Source organism: Serinus canaria, chromosome Z, assembly GCF_022539315.1.
Source record: "Serinus canaria isolate serCan28SL12 chromosome Z, serCan2020, whole genome shotgun sequence".
Classification (NCBI taxonomy): domain Eukaryota; kingdom Metazoa; phylum Chordata; class Aves; order Passeriformes; family Fringillidae; genus Serinus; species Serinus canaria.
The window spans coordinates 41,974,295-41,990,679 of record NC_066343.1 but is presented as its reverse complement, the minus strand read 5'-3'; the positions used below and the strand labels follow the sequence as shown (position 1 = coordinate 41,990,679).

Genomic DNA, 16,385 nt, shown 5'->3' with positions numbered 1-16,385 from the left:
TATGTATTGCTGTGCTTTTCCAAAATTTTTTTACAGACAGATAAATGACAGAAAAAGCAACAGTATCAAGCCGAGAATTCTGACTGTGTGGGCCTCCAGTTGGTCCCAGGTCCATACGCAGTCATGAACAGTCATTCTAAAACCCACTCTTCCTACTCCAACACCTAGAAAAATGGTCCATTTTAGAACCTCAGCATTGTTTTTTGCTCCACTAGCCATTATGTCAATATTAGAGAGATTGTGCAAGGAGCCAAGGAAGGACTACACTTGACAGGATCTGAGCAGGACTATATTAGCTCAAGTGGTGTGGCAGCCCAGCTAGTGCAACACCTCTGCCATCAGACAACAGCACGGGCCATCTTCTGTGTGAGTGTGAGTGAATTGTAAAAACCAAGTGAAATAAAGCTCTGTCTAATTATAGCCAAGAGTTCTCAGTGTCTGGAAACACTCTGTGAATGCTGAATATCATAATTCTCTCACTTGTTTGCTGTAGGTTTAAGCACAGATTTCTATATCATTAGTTGTATTTACCAACATAGCTCCCTTGAGAACTAGGAAGAAAAGTAAATTCTTAATTTTAGATTAAATCCTAACTAAAATAAAGGACTGATTATATGCAATGCTGAATAGTGACAATAATACTCTCACAGCACTTAATATATTACTAAAGAAACAACAGAATAATGATTGTTTATATATTCAAATTTCTATTAAAGTTTTTGCCAGACAGAAAAATATGAGAAAAACGTCGGTTCTTAATATCAGGAAATGTAATTTATGACTGCACTTCAGTGGTTGATGATATCATTCTCTGTACATTGAGTATACTACTTCAAGATGAAAAAAAACCCTGTAGTAATATCCATATCAATGTTAATTTATAGTTATTGCTTTGGTCTCACAAGGCTGCTTTCAGTTAAAATTAGATTGTAGCTGGGACTCTTGTTATATTTGTCTGATAGCATTTCTTTTATAAAAGAATACATGTGTGCATACATAAGTCACTCTGAACTATCATGTATTTAAAGACAATCAATCTACTGACCAACATTCCAACTGATGATGCAGCTTTTGGGTGGGGGGAAAAAAGAAGGTTAAATCTTTCAATTCCTGGAATGCAGTGTACTCATGAAAGTCTTGCCTGTTAATACTTTTAAAAGCAATCTTTAGAGCAGGTTACAGCACTTACGTGTTTGTTTTCTCTGTGGTGACGGAGTCTCCAGACTTCCCAGGGCCCTGTATAGACTCCATGGCTGTGGAATAGAGAACTTTCTGCCCTCCATGGCGTTTTGCATCTGATGCACTCTGGGAACACTCTCCTTCTCTTTCCTTCATGTTACTGTTCAATATGTGGATCCCCAGAAGCAGACTGTAATCCATGATCTTAAAGCTTTCTAGAACCTAGCAAAGAAGGAATGACTATACTGAAACCACAAAAGAATTACACAGCAGCGTTTTGCAAACCTGAGTGAAAACACACTCTCAAGGCACAAGCTTCTCTTACCAGGAAGTGTGTGAAATTACAGTTACACAAAAACTTTTTACTATTCACACAAATCAAGTGCTCTAATTAGCTGAATGCTCTTGTAACAAGTGAGAAAGAAAGATGCACAGCTGAAATGTAACCTGATGTTATTTTGTAGTCAAGGAAGATAATTCCAGGCAGCATCTTTTCCTTTATAGCAAATAATCAATTAATGGTTCCATCATATACTTATGAACAACGCATTTTAAAAATTATCCCTAATCCACATTCCAGAGCTCCCTGAGCGTTTTTGCCTGTACTCCTCTCTTATCTCCCTTCCACCTCCCTATCTGTAACAGAGACCATACTCTTGGAGAAGTTTCAAATGCCAACAACAGTATTTGCCATCCCCTTATTAGCAGCTGATGGGATTGGAGTACAAAAATCTCTACTAGGGTAAATAGAGACAATCTAAACTCAAAAGACAGGTTTTACTTCTGAAGAATGACTTAACCAACCATCCTTTTCTTCTAGCTTTACCAACTATTTCTATCTCTGGTAGCATGTCTTCTCTCACACACAAACAGTTTAATTTGTTTTTAGTCAGCTACACCATGATGAAGTCTGGCTTGCTGCCTTTGAAAGGCAACACAGCTCAAGTCAATACCCAAACATGACCTAAAGCAAGCTGCAATCACATCTAGTAATATAACTAAACTGTTTAGTTTAATTATAAACAACATATAACAGCAACAGTTTAATGTCAGATAGCAACTGTGTTTAATGCCTTACACGACACCACTAAGTGAAGGGAGAAACACCAGTAACAGCCAGGAGGGATTATGCTGTGTGCTCACCTCTCCTTTACCTCATGCAGCTCAGCAGTGATTCATGATATGTTTTGGCACATAGTGCCTGAAGGTAATGGTGTAATTTTTGTCACAGAATCAAGAGGCAATAGTATGTCTTTTTATGTGAACAAGAAAAAAGTGATTTTACAGAGATGAGAGCAGATTCCAGGTATGTAATTTTGATGAAGATTATCCAAGCAACAGTGGTTTTGGTTAAGAAGAAACACCCTTTCCCTTAATGGGGAAAAAAAACAACATCAGCACTTGTGTAGGTTTAAAACTATACGGCAGTAAATCAGTAATTTAGTATGGATCTGTATGTCTAATCATAAGCGTTTTATACCACATACCCTAATTGTTGGAAAAATACTTATTGCTCAGATAACCCGAGCAGTGATGAAACAAAGCATAAACGTAGAAAGGCACAAAATCAGAACCTGATTTTCAGACTCAAAGAATGACTTTAGGACACTATGGGTTTGCTCTTGTACAGAGGGATCCTACTCAGCAATGCCTTAGTTCAAATGGAACAAGAAAAAGGCTGCTAATGTATGGCCTTAGTAGTCCACAGCAACTTCTGATGACAGAACTCACAAAGGATTTCATACACAACAAAAGCTGTATTCTAACCACAAGATTCTGAAATTTCAGTATGCATTGTGTGGACATGTTGCTGGTTTACAATCATAAATTGCAAAAATAGCGTGGCTAGCAGGTACAAAGGCACTTGGTTCCAAAAGCACCTAAAATTTTATTTACTGCTTACTTATTGTTAGACTTTACTCAGACTTTCTCAGAAACAAATTATAACATCATGTATTCATTAAAAAACATGTAATCAATGAATGTTTGCCATCAAATGCTAAAACTAAGTTCAGGATAGGCTGAAAAATAACACCTTAGTAAGCAACACTGTTCATGCAAAACCAGAACAGGAGCTAGTCAGGGAAAAGCATTGCCACATTTATTTTAGAGTTATAAATTACTGCTGATAGTTCTACCTTCAACATATTCTTTACTGCATTTTGAATTAGGTCATATTAGACAAATTATTTTACTGCACTAATTACATAACCTACCTCTGTGATTGGATGTAGTCTCCTGGGAGGCTGTGCTGCAATGTGCTGCTCCTTCTTCCACAGGGACCTCTTATGTGATAAAATTAATCCTTCTGACTATATCAATTCATCACTGCCACTTAAACCAATACTACTTGTACAGTACAACAGACCATGCCTTGACAATTTATGATTTTGGAGTAGGATTACCGAAAAACATCATAAAAACAAATTTCATTTTTAACAGACTAAACACCTTCACATCCAATGGATTAACTGCAATACAAATTCTTATAAACAGCACACAGCATAAGAACCTTTGTCCCCCAGACACTCTGTTCATGGCCCTACGCAGAGGTGGCATTACGCTGTCCACAAAGTGTCTTCAGGATATCATGACATGATCTGGCTGTCTGCCTACAGCTTTGATGTACTGTTCTGATTACTTCCCCCTAGAAACGTGATAACCGAACCAACCACTCCTTATGCAAACTTAACCTTTGTGACCATATCTAAGCAGGTTTTGCTCCCCGTTCGTTTCTAATGAAACTTCTGGTAAGAAATAACTAACCAGAATAATAGGAAATAATCTTATAAATCAGTATTCAACAAAACTTTGTGTCAAACTCCTCAGTCTGTATTAAGACAGTAAATCAGTTGGATTTACAGCTGAATATATCTGAGGTGTTCTCACACATATCTTCATTAATATTTAAAAATTGTCACAATTTGGTATTTTAAATATGCAAGTAACATTTTGCACACAAAATTGTACAAAATAATCTGTTTCAACAAGGACAAGTTACAAAATGCAGAACATCAAGACATTTCTTTTCCTGTGCTGAGGTTTGCTTGCAGATACTTTTGATGATTTTAGGACTGCTTTTGAGATGCAGCAGCAAGTTTTGCTACAGAGGCACCAAAATTATAACCTAATCTAAAGAAAAAAACCCCACTCAAATAAATTACAATATTAAATGGCTATATTCATAGCAAAAGGAGAAAGCCCTGCAAAACACCTGACTATATCCTTGTGAGATCACTAGCAATTGACATAAACTCCTAGAAATACACTATTTATATAGGTAAAGGGATCCCAGTCTTTGCTCATGTAACCATTTTGACAGGTTCCTTGCTAGCAAAATGGCACTGTGGGGTTTCAGCAAGAATGGTCTTAATCATGCTTTGTACTAACAAGTGGTGGATTTGATAATGACAAGTAAACCTCAGTTCATTAACTTGACATTAAATTGTTCATCTTGGTAGTATTTATATGTGTTAATTCACTAGCTACACAGATTCTGTCAACACAGTGTTGTCTCTTGGTCACCAAGTACTGCTGTCAAGGCTGACTTCAGCTGCTCTGAAAACTTCCAGATGGCAAGTGACACTCACCCCTTGTAGCCTTAAGCACTATTTTGTTCCATACCACATAGGAAACCCACAATAAAATGGCGTCACAAAATATGTTGTTTCAGAACATAAAAATCTATAAATCAGATTTTCTTTTCTCAGAGCTAAACAGATAGTTTAACAGATATTAAACTATTCTGTGAATCATCTTAGACATGGTTACGCTCCACTATCTCAGCCACTGACTAACAGAGCAAAACAAGTATTTCTGCCATGAAATGTCATTTTTTTTATATGCAGCCAGCCCGAACTACACACTATCTGACAGAGAAATCTGCATTTACATTTGCTATAGAGGCAAAACAGCATGCAAAAAAGGATCACTTTCATAAAAAGGTCAAGAAAAATACAACTGAAAAGAAAAAAATTAGAAGCTTATTTAATAAAAGTACTAAATGGATAACCGTGGAAGGAAGTATTTCCTCTTCTACAAGCATTCTGGTAAAGTGACATAGGAATTAACACAGTAGAAAGAAGACTGATTTTACAACATATCAATAATTACTACTCAACATAATGAGCTACATGAAATGAACACAAATTAAAGGACTGTCTCACAAAATAACCATGTCTTAGGAACAAATTCACAAATGTCAATGCCTAAAAATGGGTCTGGTTTAGAAAAAATCTATCCCAAGAAAAGGAATCATCACAATCCCACCAAAGCATATGTGGAATCACTTCCCTTTTCAACAGAATTCTCAAAATATATTGTTAACTAACACTCCAAAACTAACAATCTGGATTCTAATTTTAAAAGTAGAAGTAATGAGAAATTCCTAATGTCAATTGATACAACAGGAGTGATAATATAAAGATATAACAGATCTACTGTGGAATTCATATTCTCTGAAAAAAATCCTTTGCCCAGGATTTTTCTCCTGGGAAGCAGAGAAGCCTCAGAGAAAAGAAAAACAATTCTTATCTCATTTGCTTCTCCTGTGTTGTGCTCATGTGGAATGTGTTTGGAGATTGCTTACCCACAGGTGATTGTTTCATTGGATTCAGGTGTGAGTTGTTTTGACTCTTTGGCCAATCAGGGCCAAGCTGTGTTGAGACTCTGGAAAGTGTCACAAGTTTTTATTATTATCTTTTTATTATTTATTAAGTATCCTTTCTGTATTCTTTAGAAGAGTATAGTATTCTTTAATATCATATAATATCATAAAGTAATAAATTAGCCTTCCGAGATTATGGAGTCAGACTCATTATTCCTGCCTTCACTGGGACGAAGCAAATACAATAATAATGTTTCCCCTCAAATACAATAATCTATAGCATCATGCTATGGTAGTTTCCCTCAAACTACCATTTTTGACAAAGAGGCCCTTCATCTAAGATTAGTATCTTCTCCATCTCTATTCCACATCATGCCATCTTTTATTTCTGTCCTATGCTGCAGTTTAATATTTCATTAAGTTATGCCACCACTACTGTTTGTAAGGATATGCTTACAAACAGTAGTGGTGTATGTACAATGGGTCACTGAAATTATGTGGCTTAAAGAATTATCTGTGTAGATCCTTTGAGGTAGAAAAAAGGCAAAAAACTGCAAAACACACTACTCACGCTACTAAGGGATTTGAAAAATTCTGAGGATAAATTTGGTCATATGAGGTCTGCATCACATTTGCTACAGCACAAACCAGATGTGCAATCACACTATAAAACTTTTGTAGCAACTGGCTAAAACAGCAGTGATGAAAATAATACCCATGTCTCAAACTTAGGAGATATGATCCTCTTTCAATTTCCTTGTCTTTATAGGTTTCTTCGTTAGGTCACTTTTAAAATGCAATTTCCTCAAAAAAGTCCAGCAGTTTTTGCCATAAAGATAAAATTCAGACTCTCAAAAACCATTCATTTTCTCAATAGTAAAAACATGTTCAAGTTTTTTTTTTTTTTGCTCTTAAAAATTACATGACCACAATTTTATTAATTGTTACTGCTTCTCCAAAAAGGCAAGGATAGGATAGCTAGAGAAAGTCTCAGCAATAGTCTGGAATTTGAAAGCTAGTTCAAATTTTCAATTGTGTACATTGTATATATGATAAATTAATGAACGCTCCATCTTTAGGAACATTGTAACATTTACCCTCCTTGGTTCAGTTAAGGTGCAAACACTGCAAAATGAACTGTGAGACAAGTTTTCAGACCATGTCACCTCAAGTGAGAACAAAACAAGCAGGGGATGCAGGAGCTGAACAATGCTATCAACCTGTACTTGTTCCAGCACAGATAATCTGGAGGCACCAGCCCATGAGGGATCACCACAAACAACTCAGCTCCATTCTCTAATTGGGCAGGTCAAGCATCTCCTCACCAGCACTGCCAGGAGGTGCGAAAGGCAGAACTGCTACCATTGCAGCACTGCATTCCCTGGGGACGGAGCTCTGTGTCAGTTGTCAAGATGGTCTGTGCTGGCTGAATAGATCTATCAGGAGGCCAGTTCAGCTAAGCAAGGAAGCCACAGCACAGCTTAAATGTGAAAAGCCTGCATACAGGACAGGTGAGGACAGACAGGCCAGAAAGGAGGAATAGAGAAACATTATCTGGGCATCTAGGAATGGCAGCTGTGATCAAGGAAGCCAAAGGCCAGATAGAGTTGAGACTAGCAAGGACTATCAAGATACAGAGAAAAGCTGACCAAGGAAGACATAAATCCATTGGTGAATAGGGCAGGAGATTCAGTGGCAGCAGTCACAGACCATAGCAGGTCCCCACCACCACTATCTTTCATTACCAGGAAATTCTGCCAGGCCTCTGAACTTAGCATGGATCTTAAGGATCTTAATGGAGCTAACAGACAGGGATATTTATATTTAAGAAGTAGGAGAAAAGTCCATTGCTTTCTGATTCTGATTGCAAATATGAGCAATGGAAACACAATCCAAATTCAAGCAACACAGAAGAGAAATTCTTAGTCCTGAAATACTGGAAAGATCAAAAATTTCCTTTCTGAAATTAATTCTTAATTTCAAGTACCTACACTAACTTCTTCACTTTGAAGTAGCAGTAAAAAGAGATGACAAGTTTTCAAGTCCTAAAAACCTGGTCAGTTATCACTATACCCATCCAAATACCTCATGGGCAGAAAAAAGCAGAGGCAACAGTGATGTCCTTCTCACAAAATGTCTTTTCAAAGGCAGAAATAAAATGCAGGTAGTCAGATCCAACCTTATTAGCTGAGCAAATTCAGCAATAAGAAAGATATCAGTGTCTGCTCCCCCTGTTTTACAATATGGAGTAAAACTTGTTTGAATAGAAAAAAAAGGCGGTAATTTTTTTATATACATATAACTTTCAGTGTGTTTATATGGATATATCTACAGATACACACAGACATATATTTTATTGTGTATGTGTGTATTTATGTAAATATACTGATTACCATAGGATAATTTTCTTCTTTACTTTTAATACTTTTAAAATTTAGCTGGGCCTTTAGGAACTCTAGAGTAACTTTAGAGTTGTTAATTTAAGATATACATTGAAAAGGATTATACTAGCACTCAAATAACACGTAGTAGGATTTTCCCAGACTTCCAAAGAATCATTAAGAGTCCCTTTATATGTAACAATTAAATGATTGATCCTTGTTTTTACTTTTCAGTCCAGTCCCATCTTTTAGATACCCTCTATTATTTCCAATACAATAGATTTCCCCAAGCTCTGACTAGATAAGTAACCTTGGACAAGTGGGGGATGCACAGAAAGGCATCCAGATCCCCAGATGTGACATACTGATGCATTCTCTGTCATCACACATGGTAGGAGCTCAGGAAATACTCACTGCAAGAGGCTACAGAGAGAACAATGTGTCGTGTTAGATAAATGTCTCATGCTGAATACACAGCTGAACATTAGGTCACACAGCTTTACAAACCAATCACAAGGCATTGCAGACTTCTGTGATAAACAAAAAATTCTATTCATTTGCAAAAACAATGCTTTCCATCTTGTACCACAGGTGGCAGTGAACAACAAACTCTGATATTCAGGGTGTCTCTTCTATGTGGTGAGTTCAGACTATCCATTTTCCTTTATTATTAAGAAATTCTTATGATTTCCCTCATACAAAGCAAATACTTTCTTTCCAAAACCTCATGAATCCTGGGGACTTCTGAGAGATCTGGAGTCTCCCTTTTCCTACTTCACATTTTCTTACCCATGCTACAGGAAAAAAAACCTATTTTACAGCAATTCTCTCTGTCCAAAACAGGAACTGATTCCATTCACCAAGGTCCTTTCAAAGAGCAATGATAGATATCCCTTTTCTGCCTTGAAAATATTTTGTGGACAGCTTTTATGTGGACTTTTCAGCTGAGGAAGAAATTACCTCACTCAAGAAGTAAGACTGCTGCCATTAGGCCTGTCTTCCCATTGCTAGGTAACCATGAGACATATTCACAGCAGCTCTACATACATATTATGCATAATAAAGTTCCACAGTACTAATTATGTCTCAAGAAAAAAGTAATTTAAATCTCCAAATTAATGCAAATTATCATCATCATCATCATCATCAAATGTACTGGACTTCATTCCTATATTAACCTGTATTGCCACAGATGGATCAGTGTAATCCTGGATGTACACAGAAATAGAGGGATAGCCATAGCCCTGGAACTTAAGGTTGTGCTAGATGATACACTTAATGAGTCAGCAATGTGCCCTGGTGGCTAGAATGTCCACCTGTATCCTGGGGTACACTGAAGACAGTACAGCCACCTGGTTTGAGAAAGGGGATTGTGCCACTACACTCAGCATTGGAGCAGCCTCACCTCAAGAACTGCGTGCAGTTTGGGGCTCCACAGTGTAAGGGAGGATATCCAATATAAGAATGTGTCCAAAGGAAGGCAACAAAGACAGTGAAAGGACTACAGGGCATGATTTGTGGGGAGGAGAGGAGGATATAAGGTTTTGAGGGTGACAGAAAGGGTGGCACTGATCTCTGATGCCTGGTGATAGGATGCAAGGGAACAGCTTAAAGCCGCATTGGGAAAGTTCAGAGTGGATAGAAGAAAAAGTTCTTCATTGAGATGGCGGTTTAGCATTGGAACCAGTTCCACAGTGAGGAAAGTGCTCATGGTTCCCAGTCTGTTGGTGTTCAAAAAGCATATGGACATTCCATCTATGACTATGATCTCAGATCACAACAGCTTGACTAAAACACAGGCTTGATCAGTGCTCTGACATCCATAGTTATCCCTCCCTAAATAGCAAGGAAAACAAATAGAGGTTAAGTAATCTGTACTGAGTAAACTCAGAGCAGAGGTGAACATAGAAGTTTAAATATATACTCACTCGACAATCCCGTTGTAGTGTTTTCATGAGTGCACTGTGTGTTTCAGAGTCAAAATACAACCCTTCATGCATATCTTGCAGGAAATCCAGGTCTTTGAATGTAGGGTTGGACTTCTCCCTCTCTTTTCTTGATGCTCTGCGTTTGTATGTGGAGCCTTTCAAGTCATATGTGAAATGCATTTTCAAGGCTCGTGGCAAAACATTGTTCATGACAACAATTCTAATATTAATGCCTCCTGACTGAACGCAGTACAGCCCATAAAATTTGGGAAGAAGTGTCCTTGGATTCTGGTTCAGATTCTAAAACAAAAGAGATATTTTAAAATACATATATTTTCAATGAACTTCCATGCTTAAGAAAGGGTCTTCTTCAACAGCAAAAGACATTAACAAACATGAAGAAAATTATGAATGTTTTCTTATTCAGCACTGTTTCTTCAACCAGTTGATTATCTTTGTGTGTTTCTATTCCAGAAAGCTAGCATAGGCACTGCCTTTTTGAACTTATAAAGGGCAAAAGCAGAGCAGTAACTACATTTATGCCAGGTTTCTATTTCTCTCGGAAAAGAGCAGACTAGGTCAAACCTAAAAGCATCCCAAAGACTTAATTTTCTTTTTCTGACCTGAATAACCTTTGTGTTTTACCTGCTGGAAGGAGTCTGGGTTAAATGTAGTTCTCATTATCTTGACTTGGATTCTGAAAAACAGAACCCCTCTCTCCATGAGGCTTTACACACTCAGGGTTAGTGCCAAATGACTGAATTATTTCCAAAGGTGTGTGAGGTCATAACAGAACCACAATTGACCATCAGAACAGAAAAGTGTGAAATAATCCAAATTCCACAACAGGTAAAATAAATTAGGTAGGAGAGGATAGAGGTGAGAGAGAAAATCCTTCTTTTGAATACAACTGTTCTCAGTCTTCAGCATGAAAGAGAAAGAAGGGAGAAAACTACTTCAGGTCTTAGATGATTATTAAGTTACAACATACACCTATCAGAAGAAAGTATTTTCACAGAAATAAGCACAGTGATTGAAGTTTTATATTTTGGAAGCAATTAATTGCATAGCGGTGAGAATAAAGTTTCCAGAAATAATACAAACTGGCTTTCTATGTACTTATAATAACTCAAACTTGTGCTGAGTGGATTATCATGATTAGGAACAACAAAACCTGCCACTATTGGCCTTTTTGATGTGTCAGTACACATCTTTTTTTTTCTTACACACACAGTGAATCCATGTTACTTTAGTGCAATAATGACAACATTCCTAATTTTTAGTATAAGTGAGAGGGTAATTTTTCAAGTATTTACATTAGGAAACAAAGCAAGAAAAGAAAGTTTGTCAGGTCTAATAATACAAAGTCCCACATACCACCCAGAAGAATGTCTGTTCGTATGTATGGGTGGCTCTTTTTATCAAAAAATAAAAATTAAATTCTACTTACTTTTTAATCAATGTTTTTCCCTTTAGATGACACACAAAACCCAATACAATGGACTTAGAATCAGCCCTCAAAAAGCTCCATTTAAAAATTAAGTTTTGAACAAATTACATGGATAAAAATATCTTTTACATAATTGCTTTAATACATGAGAAATGGAAATCAGAAGTAGTTGGAAACAAAAGGGAAACTGACCGGTCTAGTTTCTTTGTCCACTCTGAGTGAAATGCAGAGGGTAGACAAACACAAAATGGAGAAAGAAAATTGAATTAGAAATTTAGAAACCTTATTTTGTTGCTAGCTTATTAGAAGCAAAGTTTGGTATCAAATTAGATTATGACATTCAGCTTCATCTTGAATGCTAAAAGAGCACTTAAATATATTCTTGGTTTATATCTATTCTTTCTGTTGGGTGTGTAGGGCATGAAGTAGAAAGGCAGGTAAAAATGTAAAAAATATTACAAAAAATACAGATTAACGCAGTGGAGTATTTCCAGACAAATGAAACTGAATCTTCAGAAGTGACATGAAACAGGAGAAATAGAAGTAACATAAAGTCTTCAATTACTTACCATATAATAACCTGGCAAGAGCTTCTGAAGAAACTCAGCCTCTTTGTGTTGAACTGTTTTGATGATGAATTCGTCACCACTAGTTACAAAAAATAAAGACCCACTGGCACCTGGGTTGGATAATTCAATTAAAGGTTCACTGCAGATTGAGTACTGGAAGAGACAAAAATTGCTTTTCACTGCCAATGCGTGCATTACCCAAACACAAGTTTAATATGAAGAACTGCAGGTTCAAGTAGTCACAAGAGAATCACGTAGCAACACTACTGATGCTGGCTGAGGTTTGGCAGGCTACTTTGCCCAGCCCATGCTGCACAACCACATCCATGGAAGAGAGCTGGCAGCCAAGCACATATCCCTCTTCATGTTCCAAAGCAAAAGGTTTCTTTGGAGTGAAGCCAGTGGTTGATGTGGAAGGAGTTGATCTCCATGCTGTCAGCACAGCAAATTCTGTCAAAGGCTTTGGGAAGACATTTTCACTGGAACTGTTTGCTTTTCACATCCATTATTCGAAAGAAACAGGTATAAGATGGTAGAAAAATAAACTGGGAGAAAAATATTATGTGCAACTGGGATTGAAGCCATTAAACTGATAAACTTGGCATAACTATAGCTACTAATTTTAGTATAGTTACTAATTTTAAAAATCTTTTACTAGTTTTATGGCTGAAAACCACCTGAAACAGAAAAAAACCCTCAATGCCAGTAAGCCAGAAAAACTGGAATTTGAAAGACCATTATACTGCATATTCAGCCAGGCTTCCTTTTCCACAGGACACATTAAGATTACAATCACATTAAGGAGGAACAAGACACCAAAGACTATGCCTTATTAGTAGAACCATACTCATATGGAGACTAATGTACATTTATTAATTGTCCACTACTCCAAATGTCATTCAAATTATATGGAGAGTTGACATTCAGCTCAAAACCATAAAAAAATCTATCTATATTAAACTTGAAAGCAGTGATATCAGAAAATCTAATAAATATGTTCTTTTGTGAGCCCTTCGACTAAAGAAGCATGTTTCCTATGGGCTCATAGGAAACATGCATCTTCTTATCCTAGCTCTAGCAAAGGCTTAAAATTTTAAAGAGAATTTTGCATGATACATAAATATTTCTTCTCCCTGCTTATACTCAATTCCAATTAATACAAAATACCTTTCATGTTAATCCCATAGTTGCAAATTTCTACAGAAAGAATGGTCATACCAATCTGTAACACTACAAACCTTTAGACCAATTCAGCAGTTGTACTGCATTTTTGTACTGCAATTTCATTTTTCTTGCCAAAATATTTAAATCTTAATGAGCAACTGTCACTGTGATTAACATTTGAATGCAATTATCCTGAACATTAAAGCTCAATAGAACAGTGTAATATAAGCACAAGACATTGACCTACACTCTGCATTGTCATTTTCCAGTGGTATGCATTTCTGTAAAAAAAAGTCCACCCACCAAATGCTGCTAATACAAAGGGCCCAGCTAGTTTTGACTGGACACTTCTGAAAGGCAAATCAAAGCCAAAAGGTAAGAAAATCCCCAAGAGCCAAGTGAGTATTTATGATCAAGAAATTTCTCTGCAAAATGACAGTACTCCATGAGGTTTACAGCGACAATTTAATTCTACCAGCTGTTCAAATGTATTTACACTTGTTATCCTGTCTGACTCCTACAGTGTATTGCTGCTCACCCTCCTTGGAAAAGGTGAAGCTTTAAATCTTGAGCTTCATCACTTCAAATTAACAGTGTAAACTCACATATGCTTGCTGTAATTTCAACTCTTCTTATATTACTTCACATGCCCTTCAGCCATAGCTAGACAATCATTTACTACTTAGATAGCATTTGCGTGTTTTCCTGTGCCAAGGGAAAAAAGAATCTGCAACAAATTGTCTTTACTAGTAACTTCCCTCAGGGAATAGTCTTTTTGTACTTAAAATGACTGTCACAAATCTTATTCACAGCATGCAGTCTTTGTACAAACTTTAATTTCTGCTACTGCAAAAGCTTCCTTAGATGGAAAAGAAGTTGCAGGTGATAATAACTTTGCACTAGGAAGCACAGTCCTTTTAGCAGCTGGCAACACAGCCCACATACTTCAGCTTTTACCAAGACCATAAAAAGAGATAAGATAAATAGCACATTAAATAATGACACAACTGTAAGCCATGATGTCCTTGACTTAAAGTTGGCGAGGCGTCGATTTGATGGAAGGATAACTCAGAGGATAAGGAATTGGTCATACTCTAAGAGTTGTGGTCAATGGAAGAAAGAAATTCTTCACTCTAAGGATGGTGAGGTGCTGGAATGTGTGGTCTAGAAAAGTTTTGGATGCCCCATCTCGAGAAGTGTTCAATACCAGGCTGGATGGCACTGGATGGTGCTTTGAGCAACCTAGTGTAGGGGAAGATGTCCATACCCATGGCAGTGAAGTTGGAAATAAATCATATTTGAGCCCCTTCCAATCAAAACCATTCTATGATTCTATGATTTATAAAATTCCCAAACAGCTTTATTTCCTTTATACTACAATTTATAATACAAAATAATTACCTTTTTTATATGTAACTATGGTCTTGAGGACTACTAACATAAAATCCACATGTAGCACTAAATAATTAAAATAAGACACCCACATTCAACCTAAATAAAAGGAAAACCAGCTAAGTTTTGCTTTCAGGCTTATTGTTAATCTAGGAAGAAAACCCCATTACAGCACAAAAAACTTGAACACAACAGAAACAATTTATTTAGTAGTATATTAATATTTCAGAACCATTTATTTAATTTTTCTTTTTTATTCACCCAAGCCCTTTAAAATTCTTTTGGTCTTAAATAAGCTGTTTTCAATAATAGAACAAAAGCTCATTCTGCATTTTAAAGCTCATTCAAAAAATGACTTATAAAGTTGCTAATATGTACCAGAACTCTGATTTCTTGGGTGACCTACCATGAAACAAACCGAACATTGGGCAAACATGTAGAAGATGGGCAAACATTTAGAAGACAATCCAACTCAGCATTCACCCTACCCTTCCAAAGGCAGAACTACAGGAGAATAAAACAGCGAATACTTGTTCTAGCAGTATACAAAGTGATTCTACCAAGTAAAGCCTGCTTTTACAATGTCAGCAAATTTGTAATTTTTTCCTAGAGTAAACTGAACACTGTGAAAGAATAAGTCTTCAATTTATAAAATACAGAGAACAAAGAAGGCATTCTAAAATTCCTCATTTTTAGTCTGTCAACCATGTGGCTCAAAGCTAGACAGGAACATTTGCAGACTTCACTTTGTAATGACGTAAAGTGTGTAAGTAACACAAATTACACAAAAGTACCTAATCAGAACTGAATTGGTAAAAGTCACAAACTACTGATCATAACTTCTCTAGAAAAATTATCTGAATGACATGGATTTTGCTCTAGTCAATTAACAAAGCAATTTTATACGAATCATCTCAAAGATAAAGAATTAAAATTTTTGTCACCACTAAAAATATTCAGTAGTTATATACCCCTCCACACACAAAATTTCTTACTGGTTTGGGCTCCCTTGAAGAATCCCTTTCTGCCACAATGAAACCAGCATGCTTTATAATAATTTGAAACTCAAAGGAAAACTGCAGGCTCTTACCAAATAGTCATCAGGCTTGATACCAAAAAGTTCTCTGAAATAGCGGAAGGCAAGAGGTGCATATGTCTTAAATCTGAAGTCAGGGTAATGATGAGCAGGGGTAAGGTTGCTCCCTTCACTGAAAACAAAAACAAACCAAGTTACTGAGTAATTATTAGCAGCTATTTTCACTGCTAAGCTGCCTACCTTGACTGTTTGTTTCCCTGCTGAAAAAAGAGCATAAATGCAGATAAACCACTCTATCATCATTAACCACTAATCAAAATGTCCATGAGAGACATTGCCAGCAAATTCCTTTTTCTCACCTTTAAGGAAATAACTATTTTCACCACATGTATGCATTAGCATAAAGATCATGTTTAAACACGAACAGGACAAAGTCTGCATTCCAGAAGTCCATGACAGAGACTGACTCCACTGAGTACTGAAAATTCTTGTGTCATGGTTGCTGTGCTCAAGATGGCTCCAACCACGTCTCCCACCAGCCATTCTCTGTTTGTAAGCAGCAGATCCAGCAGGGTAGCTCCCCTGGTAGGCTCACTTCCCACCTCTATTGGGAAGTTATCTTCACACACTCCAGGAATCTCCTAGACTGCCTCCTCTCTGGTGTTGAATTTCCAGCAGAC

The 16,385-nt window shown here is 36.8% G+C and overlaps 1 protein-coding gene across 12 annotated transcripts in view; it reads right to left on the bottom strand.

The window, feature by feature from the left end:
* The window catches only part of PIP5K1B (phosphatidylinositol-4-phosphate 5-kinase type 1 beta), a 100,922-nt gene that overhangs the window by 23,606 nt on the left and 60,931 nt on the right, over nt 1–16,385 (bottom strand). For all 12 annotated transcript variants that reach the window (XM_050986592.1, XM_050986594.1, XM_050986595.1 and 9 more), the window contains 4 exons: nt 15,760–15,877; nt 12,114–12,266; nt 10,095–10,394; nt 1,190–1,401 (listed from right to left, as the gene is read on the bottom strand). In XM_050986592.1, the coding sequence (XP_050842549.1) occupies nt 1,190–1,401; nt 10,095–10,394; nt 12,114–12,266; nt 15,760–15,877 (783 nt within the window). The remainder of the gene's footprint in view (nt 1–1,189; nt 1,402–10,094; nt 10,395–12,113; nt 12,267–15,759; nt 15,878–16,385) is intronic.